Genomic DNA, 24,137 nt, shown 5'->3' on the forward strand with positions numbered 1-24,137 from the left:
TCTTCATAAACATCCTCATCCTTATCACCACGAGAAGTATGAGGTTCCATGGTAGGAGATACCGTGGAACCCTTGGCCATAAGGCACATATGAGAACCGTGAGATAAAGATGAGGAGTTACTTGAGGCTCCTTTCAAGATCTTGTCTTGACCAATAGAATCTTTGGTTTCCTCTACAATGTTAGTCACACAACAACTAGAGGAAATAGAAGCATTTTATCATGGCCACAAGACAAAGCAAGCATATCATCATTAGATTTATTCAAGCAACTTACACATGATATGCAAGGACTATCAACACAAGCATGTAAATCATTTCTAGTGCTAGATGTGTTTGAGTCCGTAGATGAAACATTGCATTGAGATAGAGATGAAGAATCATCAATAGAAAGCTTAATATCAACATTGCAATTTTCATCACCACTCACCATATCATTACCTTGTGTCTTGACACACTTTGGTGAAGTGGATGAAGATGAGAACTCATCACGGCCGGAAGTGGAAGCAATGCAATCATCCTTAATAATATTGGACACATCATATTTATCTTGAATTTTTGTCCATAACTCATGAGCGCTCCCAAAAGGCATGATTGAAGAAGTAACTACATTGCTCACAACAATGGAAAACACATGAGAAGCAAGAGCATCGAGGCAAGAGTTTTTCTCCTCCTCAAGAGATAAATTTTGAGGATCCTTAGGAGAAGAAAAACCCATGCCAAGAAATCGCTCCATGTCCGGAGACATACGCCGCAAAATATTAAGCACATAAATTTTCCATAGATCATAATTTGTGCCATCAAATATAACCAAGTTATTGTGCGCTAATCCCCTAACCGACATCTTTACTCTCAAGGCGGTGAAGCCTAAGAATGAGAGACCTTGCTCGATACCAATTGAAAGGACACGGATGTCGCCTAGAGGGGGGGTGAATAGGCGATTTAAAACTTTTACGAGATGGGCTTAACAAATGCGGAATAAAACTAGCGTTTACTTTGTCAAGCCCAAAGCCTATATACTATGGTTCACCTATGTGCACCAACAACTTATTCTAAGCAAGAGTTCACCTATGTGCACCAACAACTTATGCTAAGCAATACAAGCAAGTATGTGATAGCAAGATATATATAACTTCAAGCACGATGGCTATCACAAGGTAAAGTGCATAAGTAAAGAGCTCGGGTATAGAGATAACCGAGGCACGCGGGAGACGATGATTTATCCCGGAGTTCACACTCTTGCGAGTGCTAATCTCCGGTGGAGAGGTGCGGTTGCTTAGTGCTCCCGAACGCCACAAGAGGCTCACCTTGAGGTGTGGTTGCTCGATGCACACCAACGCCACAAAGGCCTCACCCCAAGATGCGGTACTCACACCACACACCGAACGCCACGAAGGCGCCTCACCTAAATCTCCGGTGACCCTCGCCACAAAGGCCTAGGTCACGGTTCCACTAAGGGATTTCCTTCGAGGCGGAAACCGGGCCTTACACAAAGATTGGGGCACACATCCACAACTTAATTGGAGGCTCCCAACAAACCGCCACAAAGGCCTAGAGTCCGTCTAGGGTTCCAAGAACCCAAGAGTAACAACCTTCTTGCTTTCACCACCACGAATCACCGTGGAGAACTCAAACCGATGCACCAAATGCAATGGCAAGAACACCACAAAGATGCTCAAGTCCTTCTCTCTCAAATTCCAACAAAGCTACAAAAGCTATTGGGGGAATAAGAGAGGAAGAACAAAGGAATTCACAAAGAACACCAAGATCAAGATCTAGAGAGTTCCACTCACAAAGAGATGGATTTGATTGGTAGAAATGTAGATCTAGATCTCCTCTCTCTTTTCCCTCAAATGGGGGCAAGAATCATGGAGGGATTGAGAGATGGAGCAAGCTTCTCTAGTTCAACAATGGAGGGGAGAGAGAGTGAGAGAAGCACCAGCCCAAGGAGGAAGAAGGGGGGTATTTATACCCCCCAAGAAAATCGAGCCGTTTGGGCAAAACCGGAGGCGGATAATCCGGCCTAAGTAAGGGCCGGATTATCCGGGGCCGGATTATCCGGCCTCGTGGACAAAACCTGGACAAAATCCGGCCAAAAATCCGGCCCCCATCCAGAGCTGCTTTTCTTCCGGTCCTTAGCCGATTTCGGGGGGGCCGGATATTTCCGAAATATCCGGCCCGGATAATCCGGCCCGGATATTTCTGAAAAATCCGGCCTGGCTAAACTGCAGAAACACCAAAACTAAAACTAGCATCCGGACTCCGATTTTGATGATCTTGGGCTTGTTTTGAAGCTAGGAACAAGCTCTACAAGATCATGCAGGAAACCATCATAGTCCAACAAGGTAGGATAGAAACAAATGATGAAAGGTTTGACCTATCTAAAAAAGACATACCGGTAAAACCTCCAATCTCGAAAATGCAACAAGTTGCCCATGCAAAAACCATTCTCAATGAACTAGAGCTTGTCATGAGAATAAGCACAAGCTCTAAAACATCACATGGATAAGATCCAAATAAAACCAAGAAAGATGATGAACCTAACTCGAAAACGCAACAAGTGATCTATGCGAAATCCGTTTTCGATGAACTAGAGCTTGTCATGAGAATAAGCACAAGCTCTAAAACATCACATGGATAAGGTCCAAATAACAACCAAGAAAGATGATGCAAGGATGCAAAGGTTTGAGCTCTCTCCGAACGATACGATCAAGTTACTCACTCGAGAGCCCTCTTGATAGTACGGCAACTAAACTATAAACCGGTCTCCAACTACACCATGAGACCGGTGAGAAACAAACCCTATCAAGAGCAAACCTTATACTTGCGCATTCCACTTGAGCTCGATGACGACGATCTTGACCTCAACAAGATGGAACGCCTTTCTTGCTTGTGCTTGCTTGACGAAGTCTTGTGGATTGCTCCCCCATAATCCACCATGGGAGAGCTTCTTCTTCGGCGCATCTTCACATAACCATGACCACCATGTGGATTGCTCCCCCATAATCCACCATGGGAGAGCATCTTCTTCGGCGCATCTTCACATATCCATGATCACCATATGGATGGCAAGACTCAAGCAAAGGATCTCTTCGAGATGGCTCATCTTGAACTTGCACTTCATTTCTTCATTCTTCATCATGTTGATGTCTTGAAGTAGCTTGAGGGCTCACTTCATCTTCATCTTCAAGACATACTTGACACTTGATATCCTTCATCAATTTCTTCTTATTGCAACCTTGAAGCCAACATATGGTTCAAGAATTGCCTATGGACAACTCCTACAAATATAACTCAATGCAAACATTAGTCCATAGGGATTGTCATTAATTACCAAAACCACACATGGGGGCTCCATGCACTTTCAGAGAGCAATATAAGTCATATTTGACTCGATAAAATGTGCCATTCCAACAGCCGGAAAAGCACTCGACAATATATTCTCAGAACGCCGAAGTTGCGATCAATTTCTGAATGCCGCAAATTTGCGAAGGTAAGACCCCAGATCCGTTCTGTTGGGCGTGGCATCGCCAAAGACTGCGCTCTGCTGCTTTTATCCGTATCAACAGATACGAAGAAAAATCCTAACGGACGCGTTAGGTACCCGATAAATTTGACTGGGACTCGACAGAATGGTAAGACCTTAAGCGGCACCTGTCGAAGTTTACACCAGTATCCCGAGATCATGTCCAGGGACGTGATTTTGAAGTAGGTTTTTGCGGATTGCCACTAGAGCAGTTAACTAGTACCTGATCCGTCAGATGAACTAGCCCCAACTACCATTATCCCTGTACAATATAGAATTTTATGTGAAGAAATATAAAAAAGTTGAAGCTTTCGAATAAAAATAAACAGTGGAGATTTTCCCTGATTCTACGATTCAAGCAAAATCTCGGGGGCTACTGACATAGGCATCCCAAATGGGCCTGCCGAAGATAGTACCCGGGGTTTACTGAAGGCCCACTACCCGAAGAATAAGAAGATTCGGGAGCCCAAGATATATCAAGGAAAGTCAAGAGTTGTAATAGGAAGTGTTATCTCGTAATACGGCGGGATGAGTTAGAAACCGTCCCGGACTCTGTAATTTGTACTACACGAATCCCTCGGCTCCACCTCCTATATAAAGGGGGAGTCGAGGGACGAGGAGATCATCGAATCATTATCTGCAAACCCTAATTTTCATAATCGTCGAGTACTTTTCGGCTGAAACCTTCGAGATCTACTTGCCCTCTACTTCTAACTAAACCCTAGCCTACAATCCATAGGCATTGACAAGTTGATACCTTGTCACTCGCCATGGTTGTCTGTTGGAAGATTTGGAACAAGTGCAATGCACAGGTCTTCCGACACCAAACGTCTCCCGTAGCCATTGTCATCGCCAAAATTAAAGATGAGGCAAAAGCATGGAGCCTATCGGCGGTGCGCTTTCTTTATGAGTTATGTAATTCCGGGAGAGATGTCTTTTGGTCTTAAAGTCCTAGCGCTTGTCCTACGCATTTGTCCCAAACAACTTCTCCTCTATTAATTAATAAAAATGGCGAGTCTCTTGCCTTGTTTAAAAAAAAAGGTATCTTAGAATTGCCAGCACATCCCACATTTCACAGTTTCTGTAAAGAACTTTTGTGAATAATTTTGAATACAACATATTTCTGTGTGAAACAATGACAGAACAAACCTGCCTGAAACTCTTATCTTCTGTGTATCCTACGTCCCTACATCTTCTCTTTACTCCCTGTGTGTTAAGGAAGGGTAAACCCATATTTTTGCAGCCTTCTGCAACTACGGGGCCTCCAAAGAAATAAACGAATGTGTCTACGCCTATTCTAGAACGATTACAGATTACAAAGTAACAATTCCATCTTGTCATCTCGTTTGCAATTTCTGACATTGGTCTGTCAGAACTGGGAATTCTGGAAGAACATGTCCTCCCGTGGCTCCTCCTTGGCGCCCGATGCGTGCATCGCGTCGTTCTGCCTCTGCTGCTGCTGGTGCTGGCTCATGTACGACCCCGTCGGGTTGTCGAACCCGGCCGAGAAGCCGAAGCTGCCGTTGAAGCCGAAGGAGCCCTGGTTCTGGCCGCCGAACCCGTCGGGCCTCGGGGCGTACTGCTGTGTCCCGGCCGCGGCGGCGCCGGCTTGGTATGTCATGGCGGACGGCTGCTGGTTTGCCATGTACTGGTGGCTGGTGCTCATGGCGCTGTCCATCGCCCGTGGCGCGGGGCGGTAGAGCGCGGCGCTCCCCCTGGCGGCGGGCACGTCGTGGTTGTGCTTGCCCTCGTAGGTGGTGATCACGGCGCGCAGGTCGTGCGACGCGCGCTCCACGTGCTTCCGAACGGGGCACCCGACGGTGGTGCACTTGTAGTAGCTCCGCGGGTTGGGGTTGCCCTTCACCACCTTCTGCCCGTACTTCCTCCACCGGTAGCCGTCGTCGAGGATGTCGATGTCGCTCATGGTCTGGACCACCACCCTCGGCTCCCTCACCGTCCGGTTGCCGGCGATGTTGTTGATCCCCTCGCTGTCGCCGTCTTTCCTCCTACAGATTTGGGCAAATATATAGCAGGTTAATTCACATCTTCCTAAAGAATGCAAATCATAACATTTCGCGCCAAAATTGAGTAACACGGCACTCACCATTTCTTGGAATCCGGCTCATCGTCGTCGAGATCGTCGCCGCCAGCGCGGGGCGAGCCCGCGCCGACCTCGTCGTCCCCGAAGGACGCCGACGAGTTCTCCGGCGTCGAGACGGGCGCGCCCGACATCGCTCCGAAGGAATGCTCGGACGCGTCGCCGCCGCTCTGCAGCACCTGCGCCGCGGCGCCACCGCCGCCGCCGGATCCTCGGCGCGTGTTGACGGGCTTGGCGTGGTTGTGCGTGCCCTTGTAGACGATCTCGGTGATCTGGCCCTCGATGGACGTCTCCACCTTCTTCTTGGTGGGGCAGTTGGGGAAGGTGCACTTGTAGTAGCTGCGCGGGTTCTCGCTGCCCTTGACCTGCTTCTGCCCGTACTTGCGCCAGTTGTACCCGTCGTCCGACGACCGCCTCTGCGAGTGCGTCTGCTGCCTGTACGCGCCGCCGCCGCTCGGCGCCAGCTCCGACGAGGTCGCCTGGACCGGAGCCGGCGCGCTGAAGCTCGCCGGGTTGGCACCTACCTCCATGCCTCCCGCAGGGTAACCCCACGGCTGCTGCTGACCTCGGTACGTTTCCTCGCCCTGAAGTATGCAAAGGAGAATATTGGATTAGGGAATCGATCTGGTACGCTGTTTGCGTTTCCGCTAATCAATCGCTGTCACGCGACTAGAAATTCGTTGGGAAATCGAAACGAAAAGATCATGATGCGACAGCACGACAGATGGCCCATTTGTGGTTGCAGAATGAGGAGAAATGGTATACTAGTACCAGTAGTTTATGTTTATGTTTTGAGTGTTTGACAAAGTCTAGGAGGACAGCGCACGGTTCCTGATCTCACCTGTGGGGCCGGTGGCTGGAAGGTCGTCGCCGTCGTCGTCGCCTCGTTGTTCGCCGGCGCCGCCGTCTGGAACGAGAAGTCGGAGTACGGCTGCCTCTGCTCTTCCTTGACGCCCTGCTCGGCGGCGCTCGCCGGCGGGGCCTCCGGCCTCCAGTTGAACTGCTGCGAGCCGAACGCTCCCGTCGTGGGCGATGGGAATATCTGAAAACGAGCAGGGGCATTAGCAATACGAATGAAATGGCATGGCGCTGCTAGCCTGATACTGCTAGAATTCAGTCGTTGTGGTGTGCTTGCTTACACTGGAGGTGAGGAGCACGGGCGAGTCGAGGAAGTCGGCGAGGTTCATGCCGGCGGGCATGTTGAAGTAGGACGACGGCGACATCAGCGACGGCGAGAGCGGCAGGGAAGGCGGCGTCAAGGACTTGTAGCCCGACGCGCCGCTGCCGCCGCCGGCCGCAGCGGCGGAGCTCCCCAGCATGTCCGTGAAGCTCGCATTCGCATTCGAGAAGGAGAAGGAGCCGGGCCTGGAATTGGCCGACGTCTCGACGCTCCCTGACGACGAGGTAGTCATCGGAGTCGTACAACGGCCGGGCTCGGAGCCCAAAATTGCGCGCGCGCGCGTGTTACGGCTTAACGGCGGTCGTGCGTCCGGCGTGTACGTACGGCGAGAGGGAGAGGGAGAGGGAGAAGAGGAAGATGAGGCGATCCTTGGGAGGGATTGCTTGGAAGGACCGGGAGAGGAAGACTATATAGAGGCTTTGAAAACTTTGACCGTGGACTGGTCAAAGCTCGTGGCGTTTGACTGGCGGCGCATTGGAATGGAAGCGCTGATCGACCAGCTGAGGATAGGTACCCACCAATCGGCACGAGCTATGCCGCGGTGTGGGGGCGACGTGGCAGGCGTTCTTTCACACTGGTGCGGGTACGGGTGTAGTTTCCGGTGAACAGAGGAGTTGGTGGTCGCTAATCGTTTCTTTGACCTTTTCAAACGTCCAGCGTGGATTATAATAAGGTTCTGAAATCATCTTGCATTTGTTTTGTCTACATGAGCCAATTTTATTGTCAAATCAGTATTGGGGCGATTAAAATGGTTGAAGCTGACCCGCAAAAAAAAAAAAAAAATGGTTGAAGCTAGGCGACAGAACACAAAACTAGTTTAACTGTGCTTCGGATTAACTATTTGGAGCCACGCTCTCTGTTTGTGTTTCGGGTTTGTCGCGTCCATAAATAGTGCTCGCTTTGCTGCCTCTTGTGGTTGTTCTTCAGTTTAAGATAAGAGTTGCACAGTTTCATTCCTATTGTAATCATCGCCGATCGTTGTACTCTAGACTGTCAACTATGTATAATGTCCGCTTTCAAAAAGAAAAGAACTATAGGTAACGGCCCATTTTGAAACACGGGAATTTAGAAAGAAAAAAACATGAAAACTTAATAATATGTAAATGTGATTTAATTAATAATAAAGATCACATCAGAGTACTGCTGTTTCCCCTAAAAAATAAACTCGTATTCCCTCTGGCTCACACATTAGTGGCATTGTAAATGTACTCTTTAGTCAGAATTTTAAAAGTTCATTTATAAATATTGTTGACGACAATGAGGTAGGAAACATAAAAATCATGCGTATAGATTTGGCTCGAAAAAACATTTTAAGGATTTTACAATCTTGGACTTTATACATATATATAATTTAAAAGAAGTTGGTTCTGAACTGGAGAGAGTATATGGCATGTTTGTTCTTTATTCAGAAGGTAGCTTGTAGCCACACAGAAATTTCAAAAAAAATGCTGATCAACTATTCATTTATTCAAGAAAAAACGATTCAGAAAGTTGTATCCTCTACTATATTCCTGTGTTGTTTTTCAATTGGGGGCAAAGCCGCACCCAACCAATATCTTTCTAGATGCATGGATTAAGTAATTCAACTTGCTGACCTCTTTTCTGATTGATCACTAGCTAGTAGTCTCAACTTTTGCCAAAAAAATACTAAGTAGTAGTATCAACTAGTTGACACTTGACAGGAATGACTGTTGGAAGCTAAGCAATCATGTATAGTGTCTTACTTGGTCAGTTGGTCTGAACGTAGGACTATGTCTGATGTATATTGACGACATATTTTTGTAGTTTTTATATTCCATACAAGAAATAGTATTGTTTATTGTGGTGCCCGAAAAAGCGTGTTCTATAATATGTTCGTCAACAAATTTCCTTTTAGGGCCTCTTTATTTCAAAGAAAATATATAGAAATTTTGGAGGACTCTATTCTACAGGAATTTTTACTGAAAATTGATGGGATTGCATTGTGAAGATTAGAAACCATAATAATTTTTCTATGATCTACTTCACATGTAATTCCAAAGAAACTTTTTCATCGATTCCAAAACCTTATACAAAATTTCTTTGACAGTTATGTCATGCACCAAAATACCAAATCCTCCTCAGGGCCACCCACGGTTGAGGGTGACTTTCGCAGAGTGGTGGTCGCTGGTGGTGCATGAGGGATATGGAAGCATAGGAACGCTGCAATCTTCGACAATGCGCGACCATCGGTGGCTTCCCTTTTCAACGACATTGGGGGCCCGGGGTCTTCGCCAACTACTCCCTTTTTTTTGCGGGAGAAGGATAAGCATTACATCGGAAACAAAGCAGAAAAGACCCCAACAAACATAAAATTACAGATCCGTCCTTCTGCACGTTGACCGCGTCGACGACCCGTTGTTGCCGTCGGTGGCGCGCCGTCGCCGCTGCCTCCCTCGAAGCCTTGGATCGGAGGCAGTCCCCAAGCGAGCGGGAAGTCGCCGAGCGCCGGTCCCGAAAGACCTACACCGTCGAGCGCCGCCGCGGACGATCCGATATGCCGCATCTCCTTCTTCTTGATCTCGATTTGGAGGCTCCGCCGCCCTCGGAGCCGACCATGGGGAAGACGCCCACAACACCTCCGCGGAGATGCGAGGGCATCGGTGGCGGTGGATCGAAGACGACGCTCCGCAGAACGCCGACGCCGGAGAGGAGATCCACCGCCCGCAAACTTCAGCCGCCACGCCTCCACCTCCAGAGCGCCGACGACCTGCAACCAAAGAGCGCCAACTACTCCCTTAGATTAGCTTTTCTATGTTGAGTTGTATGGCTTAGTGTTGGTCCATTCTTGGACTTGTGCATATAACCTTCTTTTTCTATCAATGCATCGAAACGTAAGGCTTTTGCGTTTTCGCGAAAAAAATGCACCAAAATACCAAATCTCCTATTATAAATTCTCGCATTTTCAGTTTGTGTAGAATTCAACACGGCATAACTTCCAAATCCTACATTTTTTTCTTATTTATGTTCTTTTAGGATCCCATGAGCCATGGAGCCCGTTTGATAGAACATTTAGGGCCCTAAGTATGGGCTAGGTGATATGCCTAAAAGGAAAAAAAAAAGGCGGCTTCCAAAAAGTTTATTTTAAATCCTCTATTATCTTTGTAGTCTTGTGATGTCATTTTGGGTCATAGGAAAGCTGAAGAATTTAGAGGGCAAATTTATAGTCTTGTGATGTCTTTGTAGTTTCTTTTTATATACACATCTACCAATGAAAGAAAATTTATACTTTCTACTCCACCTCCACAAAATAATGAAGAGCAGCGGAGTAGAAGATAATATATGCGCCCACCACCTCGAACAACTCCGGTCGCTGGCATGGAGCTTCATCTAATTTCATATATGCCATTATTTTGTTAACTTTTTATGCTAGATTTTTTTTACTTCTTTATATCTATTACTATTCTCTCACTTAACCATTGCAGTTTAAAATTATACTTAACAAAAAGAACCAGTGATATAGCATATAAAATGCTCAATATTCTATTATACAATTTAACATTGACAGTGGAAGATGCTGGCACACTAAAGTGAAATCATATATATTGCGAGGATGTGATGTTAGATGCCTCATTTCGAGATATTATCTAGTTATTAAATCTTTGGTTAAACCAAAGTCACTCAAGATTATAGAAAAAATAAAAATATATCGCATATCTTCCTAGAATAATTTGAGCTACTTAGAATAATTGGGGATATAAGTTGGCAATCTTGTATGTATTTTAGTTCTTTCTTGAATACCATGGCAGAGAGCTCTAAAGCTGATGGTGGTTTCTAGAGGGCATGTGTATCTATAGGAGATGCAAGTAAATAGAAGGGATAACTAAAAATGAAAACTCTGGAATGTAGAAAGTACAATCTGAGGGGTTTGTACTTGAATCATTGGATCTTTGTTTATTTTTATGGCCAATATTCTTTATGTCACTGAATTCAACATTCAAAATATCATGCACACTTTCAACATGGTATTGAAAGAATCATCTGCGGGGATTCACGCATGCATATCTGCATTCTATGTGCGCAAGTAAACTTTCGCGAAAAAAAAAATGTAAACTTCGGTGCTCTGTGTAAGAAAGGCAAAGAAAAAATGTCTCATGCAAATCCTTCGTTTAGCATCAAATTTTGTCATTTTCACACAGGCCACCTTAAAAGGTTGGTTTTTCTTGAAACAACTTGGTTTGCACATAGGTTGTGAACATGTCCGCATGACATATATTTTATTTTTTTTGATATTTCAAAATGAGTTTAAAATACATTTTAAATGAAGGGTGCATATGCACCCCAAAGCCAACGCTGTTCCCACCAGGTCAAAAAAAAGTTCACCAAGTCTATAGGAAAATGCGATGATACCTTCAACATCTAATGGGACGAACCTAGTGGAACTAATTTTGATGCTGGAGAAGTTGATGTATCTCTTGAATATCTGTCAATCATAACGAAGATTGAGTTGGCACAAAGCTAGAACTTCGAATCTTCGATTAATTTTGAACGGCTAGAGCACAATATATATCCAGTAAAAAAACAAAGTAGAAAGATTTTAAAACGTAGTAACTGCTAATCAGCAAAATGTTTCTCCATAAATCGGCGTCGACCGTCGAGGCGTAAGAACTAGACAATATAGGTCCACGTACTAACGTTCCAGACGGTGCTCAGTTATTAGCATCCTCGCCTCCTTTGTGCGGTCCTGCCTAGCGGTCCTCGGTGAACCATATACACCTCCATGAGATTGCTAGCCGCTACCGGCTTCTCCTTCCTGAAGTCTTTTCCACCCCGGCCGCCTCCTTCCTACTCCCTCCGTCCACAAATAAGTGGACATCTAGCCTTAAACTTTGTCCATAAAAGAGTGTACTTCTATGTCCCAATGCACTTTAAATTAGCAAAAGTTATTTCTCTCTCATTGCACGGAAATCAAACCCAATAATATCTAGCACATGTTATCTTAATTTTATACATGCACTTAGCCTATTGGAGGTGAAATAATTAAAGAGGGGAGAGATGTTGGTTGCATCTTCCCAATGCATTTTTTCTCCCCTTTTACTAATTTGTCTTGAAAATCCCGCACGTCCACTTATTTGTGGACGGAGGGAGTAGAAGGGAGCACCATCGCCTCCGGTCCCCAGCTTTCTTGGAAGGCGCTCCGATCAACGATAGTAGTATCATGGTTTTGACCGACCGATGTACTCTACATCCTGCCCACATGTTTCTAGCTAATGAATTGTTTCCTCGCTCGCCAGGAACCTGAGCAATGCTTTTCGCAGCCGTTGCTTTCAGTCCACTGTGCACGGGCGTACACGGATGCAGGCGCACGCACGATCGAGGCGGTGCCGTGGCAGCCGTGCCGTCTGCCGTGGCCCCGAACCGCCATGTACGCACACGACGAAGTCCTGACGTGTTCTCCTATATGCCAGCGCACGTTCCCTCGTCAGGACATAATCGCGCGAGCTTTCTCGGCAGGAAAGAACAAGGAGAACAGCGGGACGCCGGGACGCAACTGCATCTGAACTCGGCGCGATACACCGGTGCAGATTTTTCTCCGCGGTGGCGCCGGTGGAGCGGAGAAAAATCTTCTTTCCTGGGGAAAATGCATGCATGATGCAGGCCATTGCCTCCACCGGAGAGACAGCAGTCCTGCATATGCCGCTGCCAGCCTGCCGAGATGTATCTACGCGGATACACGCTCTGCAGAGAAGAAAATTCAGAGCAAATGAACGGATGAACTCATGGCGTTTTCCTATGAGAATCGCTGGTTTGAACTCTGAACCACGAACAGGTCTTCGTCGTGGCGTGGATCCACACATCGATCCCTCCATCTCAGGTCGTCTGTTGTCACCTTCATCGCGGTGCACCGGAAGGTGTTTTGGCGCTAATTCATGGCTTCTTGTCTCCGTGCAAGGTGCTCCTGTTACCATATATGTCCTCATGGCTTTTTGAGAAGGCCCGTCTCGCCGGGAATTGGCCCGTCTCGCTGGGGCCTAGGTTCCACCGGCGGCTGCTGTTTCTCTGTTGGCCAGATCGTGTGTAGTAAAAAAAAAGAGAAAAAAAAGTGCTATGTCTTCCTCGTCGGGCTATGTTGCGATCCCTCGTTGCCCGGTGATTTTCGATGGCGCGAATTATCCTGATTTCGCTGCCTTTATGCGCGTCCACATGCGCGGTCTTCGTCTTTGGGGTGTGCTTTCTGGCGAGGTCTCCTGTCCGCCGCGCCCCGTTGCTCCAACGGCGCCTACTGCACCGACCCCGTTGCCCTTGCCCCTGATGCTACTCAGGCGGCTAAGGATGCAGCCACGAGTGCTGATGATACTGCTCTAGCTGATTATGACCGGAAGGTCCAGGACCACTCTACTGCCATTGCGACTTACCGGCTGGATCTGACTGACTACACTCAGTGGATAGATGAGGATGCTCGTGTTGCTGCTGTTCTCACCTCCAGTGTTTTGCCTCAGTATGCTGCTGAGTTCATGAGTCTTCCCACTTCTGCTGCCAAGTGGGCTTTTCTTCGTCAGCGCTATCAGCCGTCTGGGGATGCTCTTTACCTGTCTGTGGTCCGCCAGGAGCATGCCCTTCAGCAGGGCGATTCTACTATTGATGAGTTCTACACTCAGAGTGCTGCTATTTGGCGTCAGCTTGATTCTCCTCGTACAGCTGTGTGTGTCACCTGTCCCTCTTGTCTGACTGTGCGCGCGGACTTGGAGTTTCAGCGTATTTTTGAGTTCTTGTCGCGGCTCTGTAAGGAGTTTGAGCCGCGTCGTGCACAGCTGCTTGCCCGTGGTCGTGTTCCGCTCTCTGAGGTACTTGCTGAGCTTCATGCTGAGGAGACTCGTCTTCGTGGTGCTAGTCTTCTTGAGATTCCCTCTGTTGTTGCTGCTCGTGGCCCTCCTGTGCCGACTGCTCGTGGACCTCCTATGCCGCCGGCTTCGTTGCGGTCTCCAGCACCGCCGATACTATCTACTCCTGCATTCTAGGGCCAGAGTCAGCTCCAGCAGCCTCGTGGTTCGACAGCACTTCCATGCACCTACTGTGGCAGGACTGGCCACACTGTCTCTACTTGCTGGCAGAGGGATCCCAGCTTACGTCCGCGGAACCATACTCGTCGTCAGGCTGGTTCTTCAGGATCTTCTGCTGTTGCGCTATCTGATCAGGACATTATCCATGGTCTTCGTGGTCTTCTCGCTGCTACAGGCTCTTCCCCGACGGGTACTGCTGGTTCTGTGCCTGGCTCTTCTGGCACCGCGCGACCACCACCTTCTACACAGTCAGGTATGTCATCCTCGTGGTATCTCGATTCTGGAGCTTCTTTTCATATGACTTCTGTGTCTTCTATTCTTTCTGCTCTTCGCTCTCTTGTTTCTACCTCTTCTTTCTCTGTTCCTGGTGTTTCTCATGTTCCTAGTCTTAAGATGAATCTGTTTTCTGCTACTCAGCTTACTGATTCTGGTTGTCGCGTCATTCTTGACGCTGATTCTTGTGCTGTTCAGGACCGCCGTACACAGGCCCTGGTTGGAGCTGATCCTCGCAGCCTTGAGTCCCCGGGGCTCTCCTAGTCAGTATGGTCTCTCTGTCGTTTCTGAGTCGACTTCTTATCGGGATGTCGAGCGTCATCCTGAATGGCAGTTTGCCATGGCTGAGGAGATTGCTGCGCTTGAGCGCACTGGCACCTGGGATCTTGTTTCTCCCTCTTCTGGTGTTCGTCCTATCACGTGTAAGTGGGTCTATAAAATTAAGACCCACTCTGATGGATCTCTTGAGCGCTATAAAGCGCGTCTTGTGGCTCGTGGTTTTCAGCAGGAGCACGGCCGTGACTATGATGAGAGTTTTGCTCCTGTGGCTCATATGACCACCGTGCGTACTCTTCTTGTTGTTGCTTCTGTTCGGCGCTGGTCTGTGTCCCAGCTTCATGTTCAGAACGCTTTTCTTAATGGCGAGTTGAGTGAGGAGGTTTACATGCAGCCTCCTCCTGGGTATTCTGTTCCCGATGGGATGGTTTGTCGTCTTCGATGTTCTCTCTATGGTCTCAAACAGGCCCCTAGTGCCTGGTTTGAGCGTTTCGCCTCTGTGGTGACTGCTGCTAGTTTCTCTCCTAGTTTTCATGATCCAGCACTTTTCGTTCACACTTCTTCTCATGGACGCACTCTTCTTCTTTTCTATGTTGATGATATGATCATTACTAGTGATGATCCTGAGTATATTGCCTTTGTCAAGGCTCGTCTTCGAGATCAGTTTCTTATGACTGATCTTGGTCCTCTTCGCTATTTTCTTGGCATTGAGGTTTCTTCCACTTATGATGGCTTTTCTATCTCTCAGGAAAAGTATATTCAGGATCTTCTTGCCCGTGCTGCTCTTGGTGATGAGCGCATGGTTGATACTCCTATGGAGCTTAATGTTAAGCTTCGTCCTACTAATGGTGATCTTCTTCCTGATCCCACTCGTTACCGCCATCTTGTTGGGAGTCTTGTTTATCTTGCAGTCACTCGTCCTAATATTTCTTATCCTGTTCATATTCTGAGTCAGTTTGTCTCAGCTCCTACCACTGTTCACTACAGTCATCTCCTCCGTGTTCTTTGTTATCTTCGCGGCACGGTCACTCGTCGCCTTTTCTTTTCCCGTTCCAGTTCTCTCCAGCTCCAGTGCTACTCGGATGCTACGTGGGCGAGTGATCCTACGGATCGTCGTTCACTTTCTGCTTACTGTGTGTTTCTTGGTGGTTCGCTTGTTGCTTGGAAGACGAATAAACATGTAGCAGTTTCACGTTCGAGTGTTGAGGCTGAGTTGCGGGCTATGGCCTTGTTGATTGCTGAGGTGACCTGGTTACGGTGGTTGTTTGCAGATTTTGGGGTCTCTATTACGACACCCACTCCACTTTTGTCTGACAGTACATGTGCTATCAGTATTGCACGTGATCCAGTCAAGCATGAGCTGACCAAGCATATTGGTGTTGATGCTTTTTATACACGTGCTCAGGTGCAGGATGAGGTTGTTGCGGTTCATTATGTGCCTTCAGATTTGCAGTTAGCGGATTTCTTTACGAAGGCCCAGACTCGAGCGCAGCATGACTTCTTACTCTCCAAACTCAGTGTTGTGGATCCACCATGAGTTTGAGAGGGGCTGTTAGATGTATATATTTGTATATTATAGTGTTCCCATATGTTAGGGGGCTTCCTGCATATTTGCACTTGTACATGTACTATATATTGTGGCCTTTGACCCCCTGGTAATACAACAAGCATATTGCCCTAACAATATGCATGCGTGCAGCTATTAATATAGTGAACCAACATCTACAAGAGTACAAACACCAGTATGCTATGGAAAAACTGAACAACCATGTCGAGGACGTAACTATCGGGGCATATATTTGAGGATAATCCTCCTCACGACAACTATGAAAAAAGATTCATAATCGATGAGCGAAGCAATACATAATTTTATACTTCCAACACAATCATTGACATCGGGAAGAAGATCTTGTCGGCAAATGAAAGGCCAAAGATCACTTATTGTAGAACATACCATCTCCATTGAGATGAGTCCACAAAGAAGACACCTTCCAAAACCTTAACCTAATATCAACACACCACTTTTATTAGAAAATACTCCTTGCATAGATGGAATCTCCACCTCTCCCGACACCGGCGAGGCCGGCCGGAGGTGGAGGCGGCACTATATTCTTATGAGTCGACACATGTCGGGGTTCTTGAACTATCATCTCTTAGCTTAGAGAAAACTAACATATTTTTCTATTTCTTTGTCAAACATCACACGTGACACTTCTAAGATAAGTGTAGGATAACGTTGCATAGAAAACAAAAAATTTCCTACCGCGAACACGCAATCCAAGCCAAGATGCAATCTAGAAAACGGTAGCAACGAGGGGGTATCGAGTCTCACCCTTGAAGAGATTCCAAAGCCTACAAGAGGAGGCTCTTGTTGCTGCGGTAGACGATCACTTGCCGCTTGTAAAAGCGCATAGAAGATCTTGATCACGATCGGTTCCGGCGCCACGAACGGGCAGCACCTCCGTACTCGGTCACACGTTCGGTTGTTGATGAAGACGACGTCCACCTCCCCGTTCCAGCGGGCAGCGGAAGTAGTAGCTCCTCTTGAATCCGACAGCACGACGGCGTGGTGTCGGTGGCGGTGAAGAAGTCCGGCGGAGCTTCGCTAAGCTACGCGGGAGATATGGAGGAGAAGGGGGCGGCTAGGGTTTGGGAGGGGGTGGCCGGCCACTCAAGGGGGGCGGCCAGCTTGTGGTCTTGGGGTGGCCAGCCCCCCTCCCTTGGCCCCTCATTATATAGGTGGATCCCCAAGGGTTGGTGTCCAAGTCTTCGAATAAGACCCGAACCAAAAACCTTCCATAAGAGGGGGAAACCTAGCCCATCTAGGACTCCCACCAAAAGTGGGGTTTCCACCTCCCATATGGGGGGGTGGCCGGCCCCCTAAGGGGGAGTCCACTTGGGACTCCTCCCCCACTAGGGTTGGCCGGCCATGGAGGTGGAGTCCCATGTGGACTCCACCTTCCTTGGTGGTTTCTTCCGGACTTTTCTAGAACCTTCTAGAACCTTCCATAGAACCTTCCGCGACATTTTAATTCACATAAAATGACATCCTATATATGAATCTTATTCTCCGGACCATTCCGGAACTCCTCGTGATGTCCGGGATCTCATCCGGGACTCCGAACAAATATTCGAACTCCATTCCATATTCAAGTACTACCATTTCAACATCCAACTTTAAGTGTGTCACCCTACGGTTCGTGAACTATGCGGACATGGTTGAGTACTCACTCCGACCAATAACCAATAGCGGGATCTGGAGATCCATAATGGCTCCCACATATTCAACGATGACATTAGTGATCGAATGAACCATTCACATACATTACCAATTCCCTTTGTCTCGCGATATTTTACTTGTCCGAGGTTTGATCATCGGTATCACTCTATACCTTGTTCAACCTCGTCTCCTGACAAGTACTCTTTACTCGTACCGTGGTATGTGGTCTCTTATGAACTTATTCATATGCTTGCAAGACATTAGACGACATTCCACCGAGAGGGCCCAGAGTATATCTATCCGTCATCGGGATGGAAAAATCCCACTGTTGATCCATATGCCTCAACTCATACTTTCCGGATACTTAATCCCACCTTTATAACCACCCATTTACGCAGTGGCGTTTGATGTAATCAAAGTACCTTTCCGGTATAAGTGATTTACATGATCTCATGGTCATAAGGACTAGGTAACTATGTATCGAAAGCTTATAGCAAATAACTTAATGACGAGATCTTATGCTACGCTTAATTGGGTGTGTCCATTACATCATTCATATAATGATATAACCTTGTTATTAATAACATCCAATGTTCATGATTATGAAACTAATCATCCATTAATCAACAAGCTAGTTTAAGAGGCATACTAGGGACTTCTTGTTGTCTACATATCACACATGTACTAATGTTTCGGTTAATACAATTATAGCATGATATATAAACATTTATCATAAACATAAAGATATAAATAATAACCACTTTATTATTGCCTCTAGGGCATATCTCCTTCAGTCTCCCACTTGCACTAGAGTCAATAATCTAGTTTACATTTGTAAAGATATAACACCTTGGCCTTCCGGTGTTTTATCATGTATTGCTCACGGGAGAGGTTTTTAGTCAACAGATCTGACACGCTCAGAAACGTATGTATTTTGTAATTCATTTGCGTCTCAACGCATTACTCATTTCCAAATGAGTCGGCATTAAATATGTTTGATCTTCTGGTGGAACCTTAATTCCGCTGTCTGAAATATGTCACTAATATTGTCACACACAATATAGCTTCAAAATTCTGACTCTGTCGGAACTACACCAAGTTCTCAAAGAACCTCTTGACTTTAACATCCTTTGTCATTTGTCAAAACAATGACATATTCTGCCTTCTTTTGTAGAATCCGTCACAATATTTAGAACTCTTCTAAATCTAGCATAGACAACTTCTAGCTCATTGTGCTACCTTTTAAACAACACTTAGTCTAATTTGAGATTTGAAATTATATTTTATATGTGACAAAACCAATATCGGTGTAACACCTTACAGCGATTTGTTTGTCATTTCTTCATACAAAAATATATATATATCCTTAGTTCTTCTAAAGTACTCAAGGAAATTCTTACTGCCGTCCAATGATCATCATATGAATCATTCTGGTATATGCTCATAACACTTTATAGCACATGATATCTGATTGTGTACATATTATTCGTGATCTATAATCACTCATGTGTTTTTACTCATTGAGTGTCAGATACACTCAAGTCTTGTTAAAACTTTAACATGACAAGAATATTTTCTTAATATTTCTATATTGAACCATTTCAATATCTATTCTATGTACTTTGACTTAAACTTATTTATGTGTTTCAATCTATCTTCATAGATCTTGACACTAAATTTGTTTCAGTCCATATCCTTTCATTGAAGTTTAATTTTCAATGAAACCTTTTAATCAAGTATATAATTACATCATTTATAACCAACTATATGTCATCTACATAAGTATTATAAATATGTCTCAGCGCTCCCACTTAATTTCTTGCAAACGCAAGCCTCTTCATCGTCTCTGATGAAATCAAAAAACTCTTTGACTATTTCATCTGGTGAAGATTCCAACTCCGTAATACTCACTTCATCCAATTGAAGTTCATATACCTATCTAGTATTTCACGGACCAGCAAAACTCTTGGTTTGTATTTAGTATACACCTTTAATATACACTTCTGTTAAGTAGTGTATTTTGCCATCCTACTAACATATCTCATAAAAGAAATATGTAGTGATTACTAGAATAATCCACATAGACTATAAGCATTACTACGGAAGATCTAATCTTATCATAGTCAACTCTTTGAACTTTGTCGTAAACAACTTTTCAATAAGTTGAGCTTCTTCAAGGATATTTCATCCAAGTCCATCAATTTCATAGATCCATTTACTTTCAAAAAGTATTCATCTTTCTTGGATTTTATGGCGTATAGCCATTTTAACGAAGTCAGGGCCCATCATAACTTCTTTGTTTGTAGTTGGTTTATCATTGTTCAAAATCAATCCTTTGTCCACAAATCATTTATTTGATCACAAAGTAAACCATACCTACAAGGTTCAATATGTACTTCGATATCCATGGCTAAAACACTTTGTAGTCATGAGAGCCATGATCGTCGTGGCCGCTTCCGAAACCAATTCCGATGCTGCGCTACTCTAATCATTATGCTTAGGTTCATAAACCTTATCAAATTATATTGTCCTCCCACTCAAATACTTCACTCGAAACAATTTCTCGGAAATAAGAAACATTGACAAACACTTTTGTCTTTGTCTCGTGGGAAGAATTCCCAATTAAATCTCTGGGATAACCAACAAAGACATTCATCCGATTTTGGTTGACTATTAGGGTTTATATCCATGCCATAACTTGTATGGTGTCATTTCAACGGATCATGATGATGCTCTATTCAGTGTAAAAGTGGTAGTCACTAAAGCATAATCCACAAAAATATAATGGCATCAATATTTTATCTCATCATTGATCCAACAAAATTTGGATATATCTCTTGGATACTTCATCATCACTATGATACTCCAAGAAACGTAAGTTGTAGAACAATTTCATAACTCTCTTAGATGCTCGCTAAAACTCGTAATTCAAATATTTCCATCATGATCCAATCATAGATATTTGATTTCTATTACGATGATTTCCACTTCATACTGAAATTTATTTGAATCCATTCAAATGTTTCAAACTTCTTTCTTATCGAATATATCCACATATATATACTCAATTCATTGTTTGAAGTTTTCATGAAGTAGAAGAATCTCCCGCACACAACTATGCCTAGTGAACCACATACATCATCATGTATTTTTCACTAAGTTTGTTGCCCGTTCAACTCTTGGCCTATGAACGGTATTTTAATCATTCTCTTTAGAAAAGATTTGCAAGCGCCAAATGATTCAAAAATCAAATGACTCCAAAAATCCATTTGCATGGAGTTCCTTCATGCGTTCCTTTCAAACATGACCTAAATGGCGGTTCCACAAATAAGTGGAATTCAAATCATTTGCCTTATGGCATTTTAGCGTCAGTGTTATGTATGTGTGTTTCACCATTAAGATTTATAATAACTTATCCATCGTACATGGAGTAATGTCATAATTTGAACAACTCATTGTTTTAAATTGACCAGAGCAAAATAACAATTATTAAGTTCTTTATTATAAATTCTAAGGGCTAGATAGAATGCTAACGACGAACATAATAACACTTTATTTTGTTCCAGGCGAACATTCTTATCATATTCCTTGTCAGTCACTTAGGCCATTGTATTCTTGTATTGCGTTGTTTTGTATGACACTTCATACCAACCAATATAGTACTAATACCCAAGAATTTCATAGTGTGACTTAACTAGAAATACAACCATAACATGTATATCATTTATATACACCTGAGCTAGACTTTCTAGTCTTTTCTTTTTCTTTTTGCCAAAATATCTTTTGCAGTTTCTCTTTTAGCTTTCCTCATTATTCAGAGAAACATATCAACTTCAATAACTTCTCGGTTTGTTGGTCAAATACCAATAACCTTGAGGTTCTTACTTTGAAGTTGATCATCATATGACAAGTGTTCCAGATTTCACTATTAGTAACTTTGTAATATGATGAACAATTTCACTCATAATTTTATCCATCATATCATGACGACTTTCCGAGACCATGTCTGTACATGCTAGGCTCGTAAAGTTTTAACCTTGGTATTTGCATGTGCAAATCTAGCTTGCACCCGTTGTATGCACTCGTAGAATCTATCACACCCGATCATCACGTGATGCTTCGAAACGACGAGTCTTAATAACGGTGCATATTAAGGATGGTCACTTCATGGATATGCGAATATTGTTAGTGCCCCAATAGTTGGAGGATTGTGACGCCTGGCGTCTTCAACCTTCATACATTCCCATAAAACTTATGAGTTTATGTAGTCTCACCAAATTATATTCTATTATCTTGTAATAAGGTCTTAGATATCACATATATCTCATACCTTGATTATTTCTGAAAACTAAATTTTCAGCTCCTTACTTTTCAAACAAATTTGAACTTCAAGTTTGACGGAGACAAGATAACTTTAGGTACTAATTGAAAACATAGCTCTTTGAATCAACAATGTGAGGTTTACTAAAAGTTTGCAATAGGACTTAATCAATTCTTGATTCTTTAACAATACGGTACCAATCCGTAAAGTTTCTTGTCAGATTTTAACAGTATTTCTATCTCAATAACAAGACTAGCGCATGGTAGAAAACGGATGCCAATACTACAAAATTAATTCAAAATACTACTCAGACTATGTTTATGATAATTAGTTCATGTTTTAATCTAATTACTAATGAACTCCCACTTAATACAACATCCCTCATAGTTGTTAAGTGGTACACGATCCAAATCCACTACACCAAAACCGATCATCACGTGAGATGATGTAGCTTCAATGGTGAACATCAACATGTTGATCATATCATCCATATGACTCGTGTTCAACCTTTCGGTTTCCGTTGTCCCGAGGCCATGTCTGTACATGCTAGGCTCGTCAAGCAAACCCAAGTATTCCGCGTGTGCAACATGGCTTACACCCGTTGTATGTGAATCGTTGAATCTATCACATCCGATCATCACGAGATGCTTTGAAACGACGAACTGTTACAACGGTGCATACGAGGGGAGAACACTTTATTATCGTGATATTAATGTGAGGGATCATCTTATAATGCTACCGTCGCGATCTAAGCAAAATAAGATGCATAAAGGATTAACATCACATGCAGTTCATATGTGATATGATATGGCCCTTTTGTCTTTGCGCCTTTGATCTTCATCTCCAAAGCACGGACATGATCTCCATCATCAACGGGCATGATCTCCATCATTGTCGGCGTAGCGTCAAGGTTCATGGCGCCGTCTTCATGGTTGTTCACCTCATGTAGCAACTATTACAACTACTTTGAAATACTACTCAACATGAAAATTAAAGACAACCATAAGGCTCCTGCCGGTTGCCACAATACAATAATGATCATCTCATACATATTCATCATCATATCATGGCCATATCACATCACCAAACCCTGCAAAAACAAGTTAGACGTCTCTAATTTGGTTTGCATATTTTACGTGGTTTAGGGTTTTCGTGTAAGATCTAATCTACCTACGAACATGAACCACAACGGTGATACTAGTGTTGTCAATAGAAGAGTAAGTTGAATCTTCACTATAGTAGGAGAGACAGACACCCGCAAAGCCTCTTATGCAATACAAGTTGCATGTCGAACGAGGAACAAGTCTCATGAACGCGGTCATGTAAAGTTAGTCCGAGCCGCTTCATCTCACTATGCCACAAAGATGCAAAGTACTCAAACTAAAGACAACAAGAGCATCAACGCCCACAAAACCATTGTGTTCTACTCGTGCAACCATCTATGCATAGACCTGGCTCTGATACCACTGTAGGATAACGTTGCATAGAAAACAAAAATTTTCCTACCACGAACACGCAATCCAAGCCAAGATGCAATCTAGAAAACGGTAGCAACGAGGGGGTATCGAGTCTCACCCTTGAAGAGATTCCAAAGCCTACAAGAGGAGGCTCTTATTGCTGCGGTAGACGATCACTTGCCGCTTGCAAAAGCGCGTAGAAGATCTTGATCACGATCGGTTCCGGCGCCACGAACGGGCAGCACCTCCGTACTCGGTCACACGTTCGGTTGTTGATGAAGACGACGTCCACCTCCCCGTTCCAGCGGGCAGCGGAAGTAGTAGCTCCTCTTGAATCCGACAGCACGACGGCGTGGTGTCGGTGGCGGTGAAGAAGTCCGGCGGAGCTTCGCTAAGCTACGCGGGAGATATGGAGGAGAAGGGGGCGGCTAGGGTTTGGGAGGGGGTGGCCGGCCACTCAAGGGGGGCGGCCAGCTTGTGGTCTTGGGGTGGCCAGCCCCCCTCCCTTGGCCCCTCATTATATAGGTGGATCCCCAAGGGTTGGTGTCCAAGTCTTCGAATAAGACCCGAACCAAAAACCTTCCATAAGAGGGGGAAACCTAGCCCATCTAGGACTCCCACCAAAAGTGGGGTTTCCACCTCCCATATGGGGGGTGGCCGGCCCCCTAAGGGGGAGTCCACTTGGGACTCCTCCCCCACTAGGGTTGGCCGGCCATGGAGGTGGAGTCCCATGTGGACTCCACCTTCCTTGGTGGTTTCTTCCGGACTTT

At 44.9% G+C, this 24,137-nt stretch overlaps 1 protein-coding gene across 1 annotated transcript; it reads right to left on the minus strand.

Moving 5' to 3' along the window:
* Window positions 1-4,601: 4,601 nt before the first annotated feature.
* Window positions 4,602-7,170, minus strand: LOC127344745 (WRKY transcription factor WRKY24). The gene is made up of 4 exons (XM_051371077.2): window positions 6,761-7,170; window positions 6,463-6,663; window positions 5,628-6,205; window positions 4,602-5,529 (listed from the first exon to the last, which is right to left on the minus strand). The coding sequence occupies exons 1-4, from the start codon at window positions 7,031-7,033 to the stop codon at window positions 4,893-4,895; spliced, it is 1,689 nt and encodes a 562-aa protein (XP_051227037.1). The 5' UTR covers window positions 7,034-7,170; the 3' UTR covers window positions 4,602-4,892.
* Between the last annotated feature and the right edge of the window lie 16,967 nt (window positions 7,171-24,137).

The sequence above is a fragment of the Lolium perenne genome, chromosome 3, assembly GCF_019359855.2.
Source record: "Lolium perenne isolate Kyuss_39 chromosome 3, Kyuss_2.0, whole genome shotgun sequence".
In the NCBI taxonomy this organism is placed as follows: domain Eukaryota; kingdom Viridiplantae; phylum Streptophyta; class Magnoliopsida; order Poales; family Poaceae; genus Lolium; species Lolium perenne.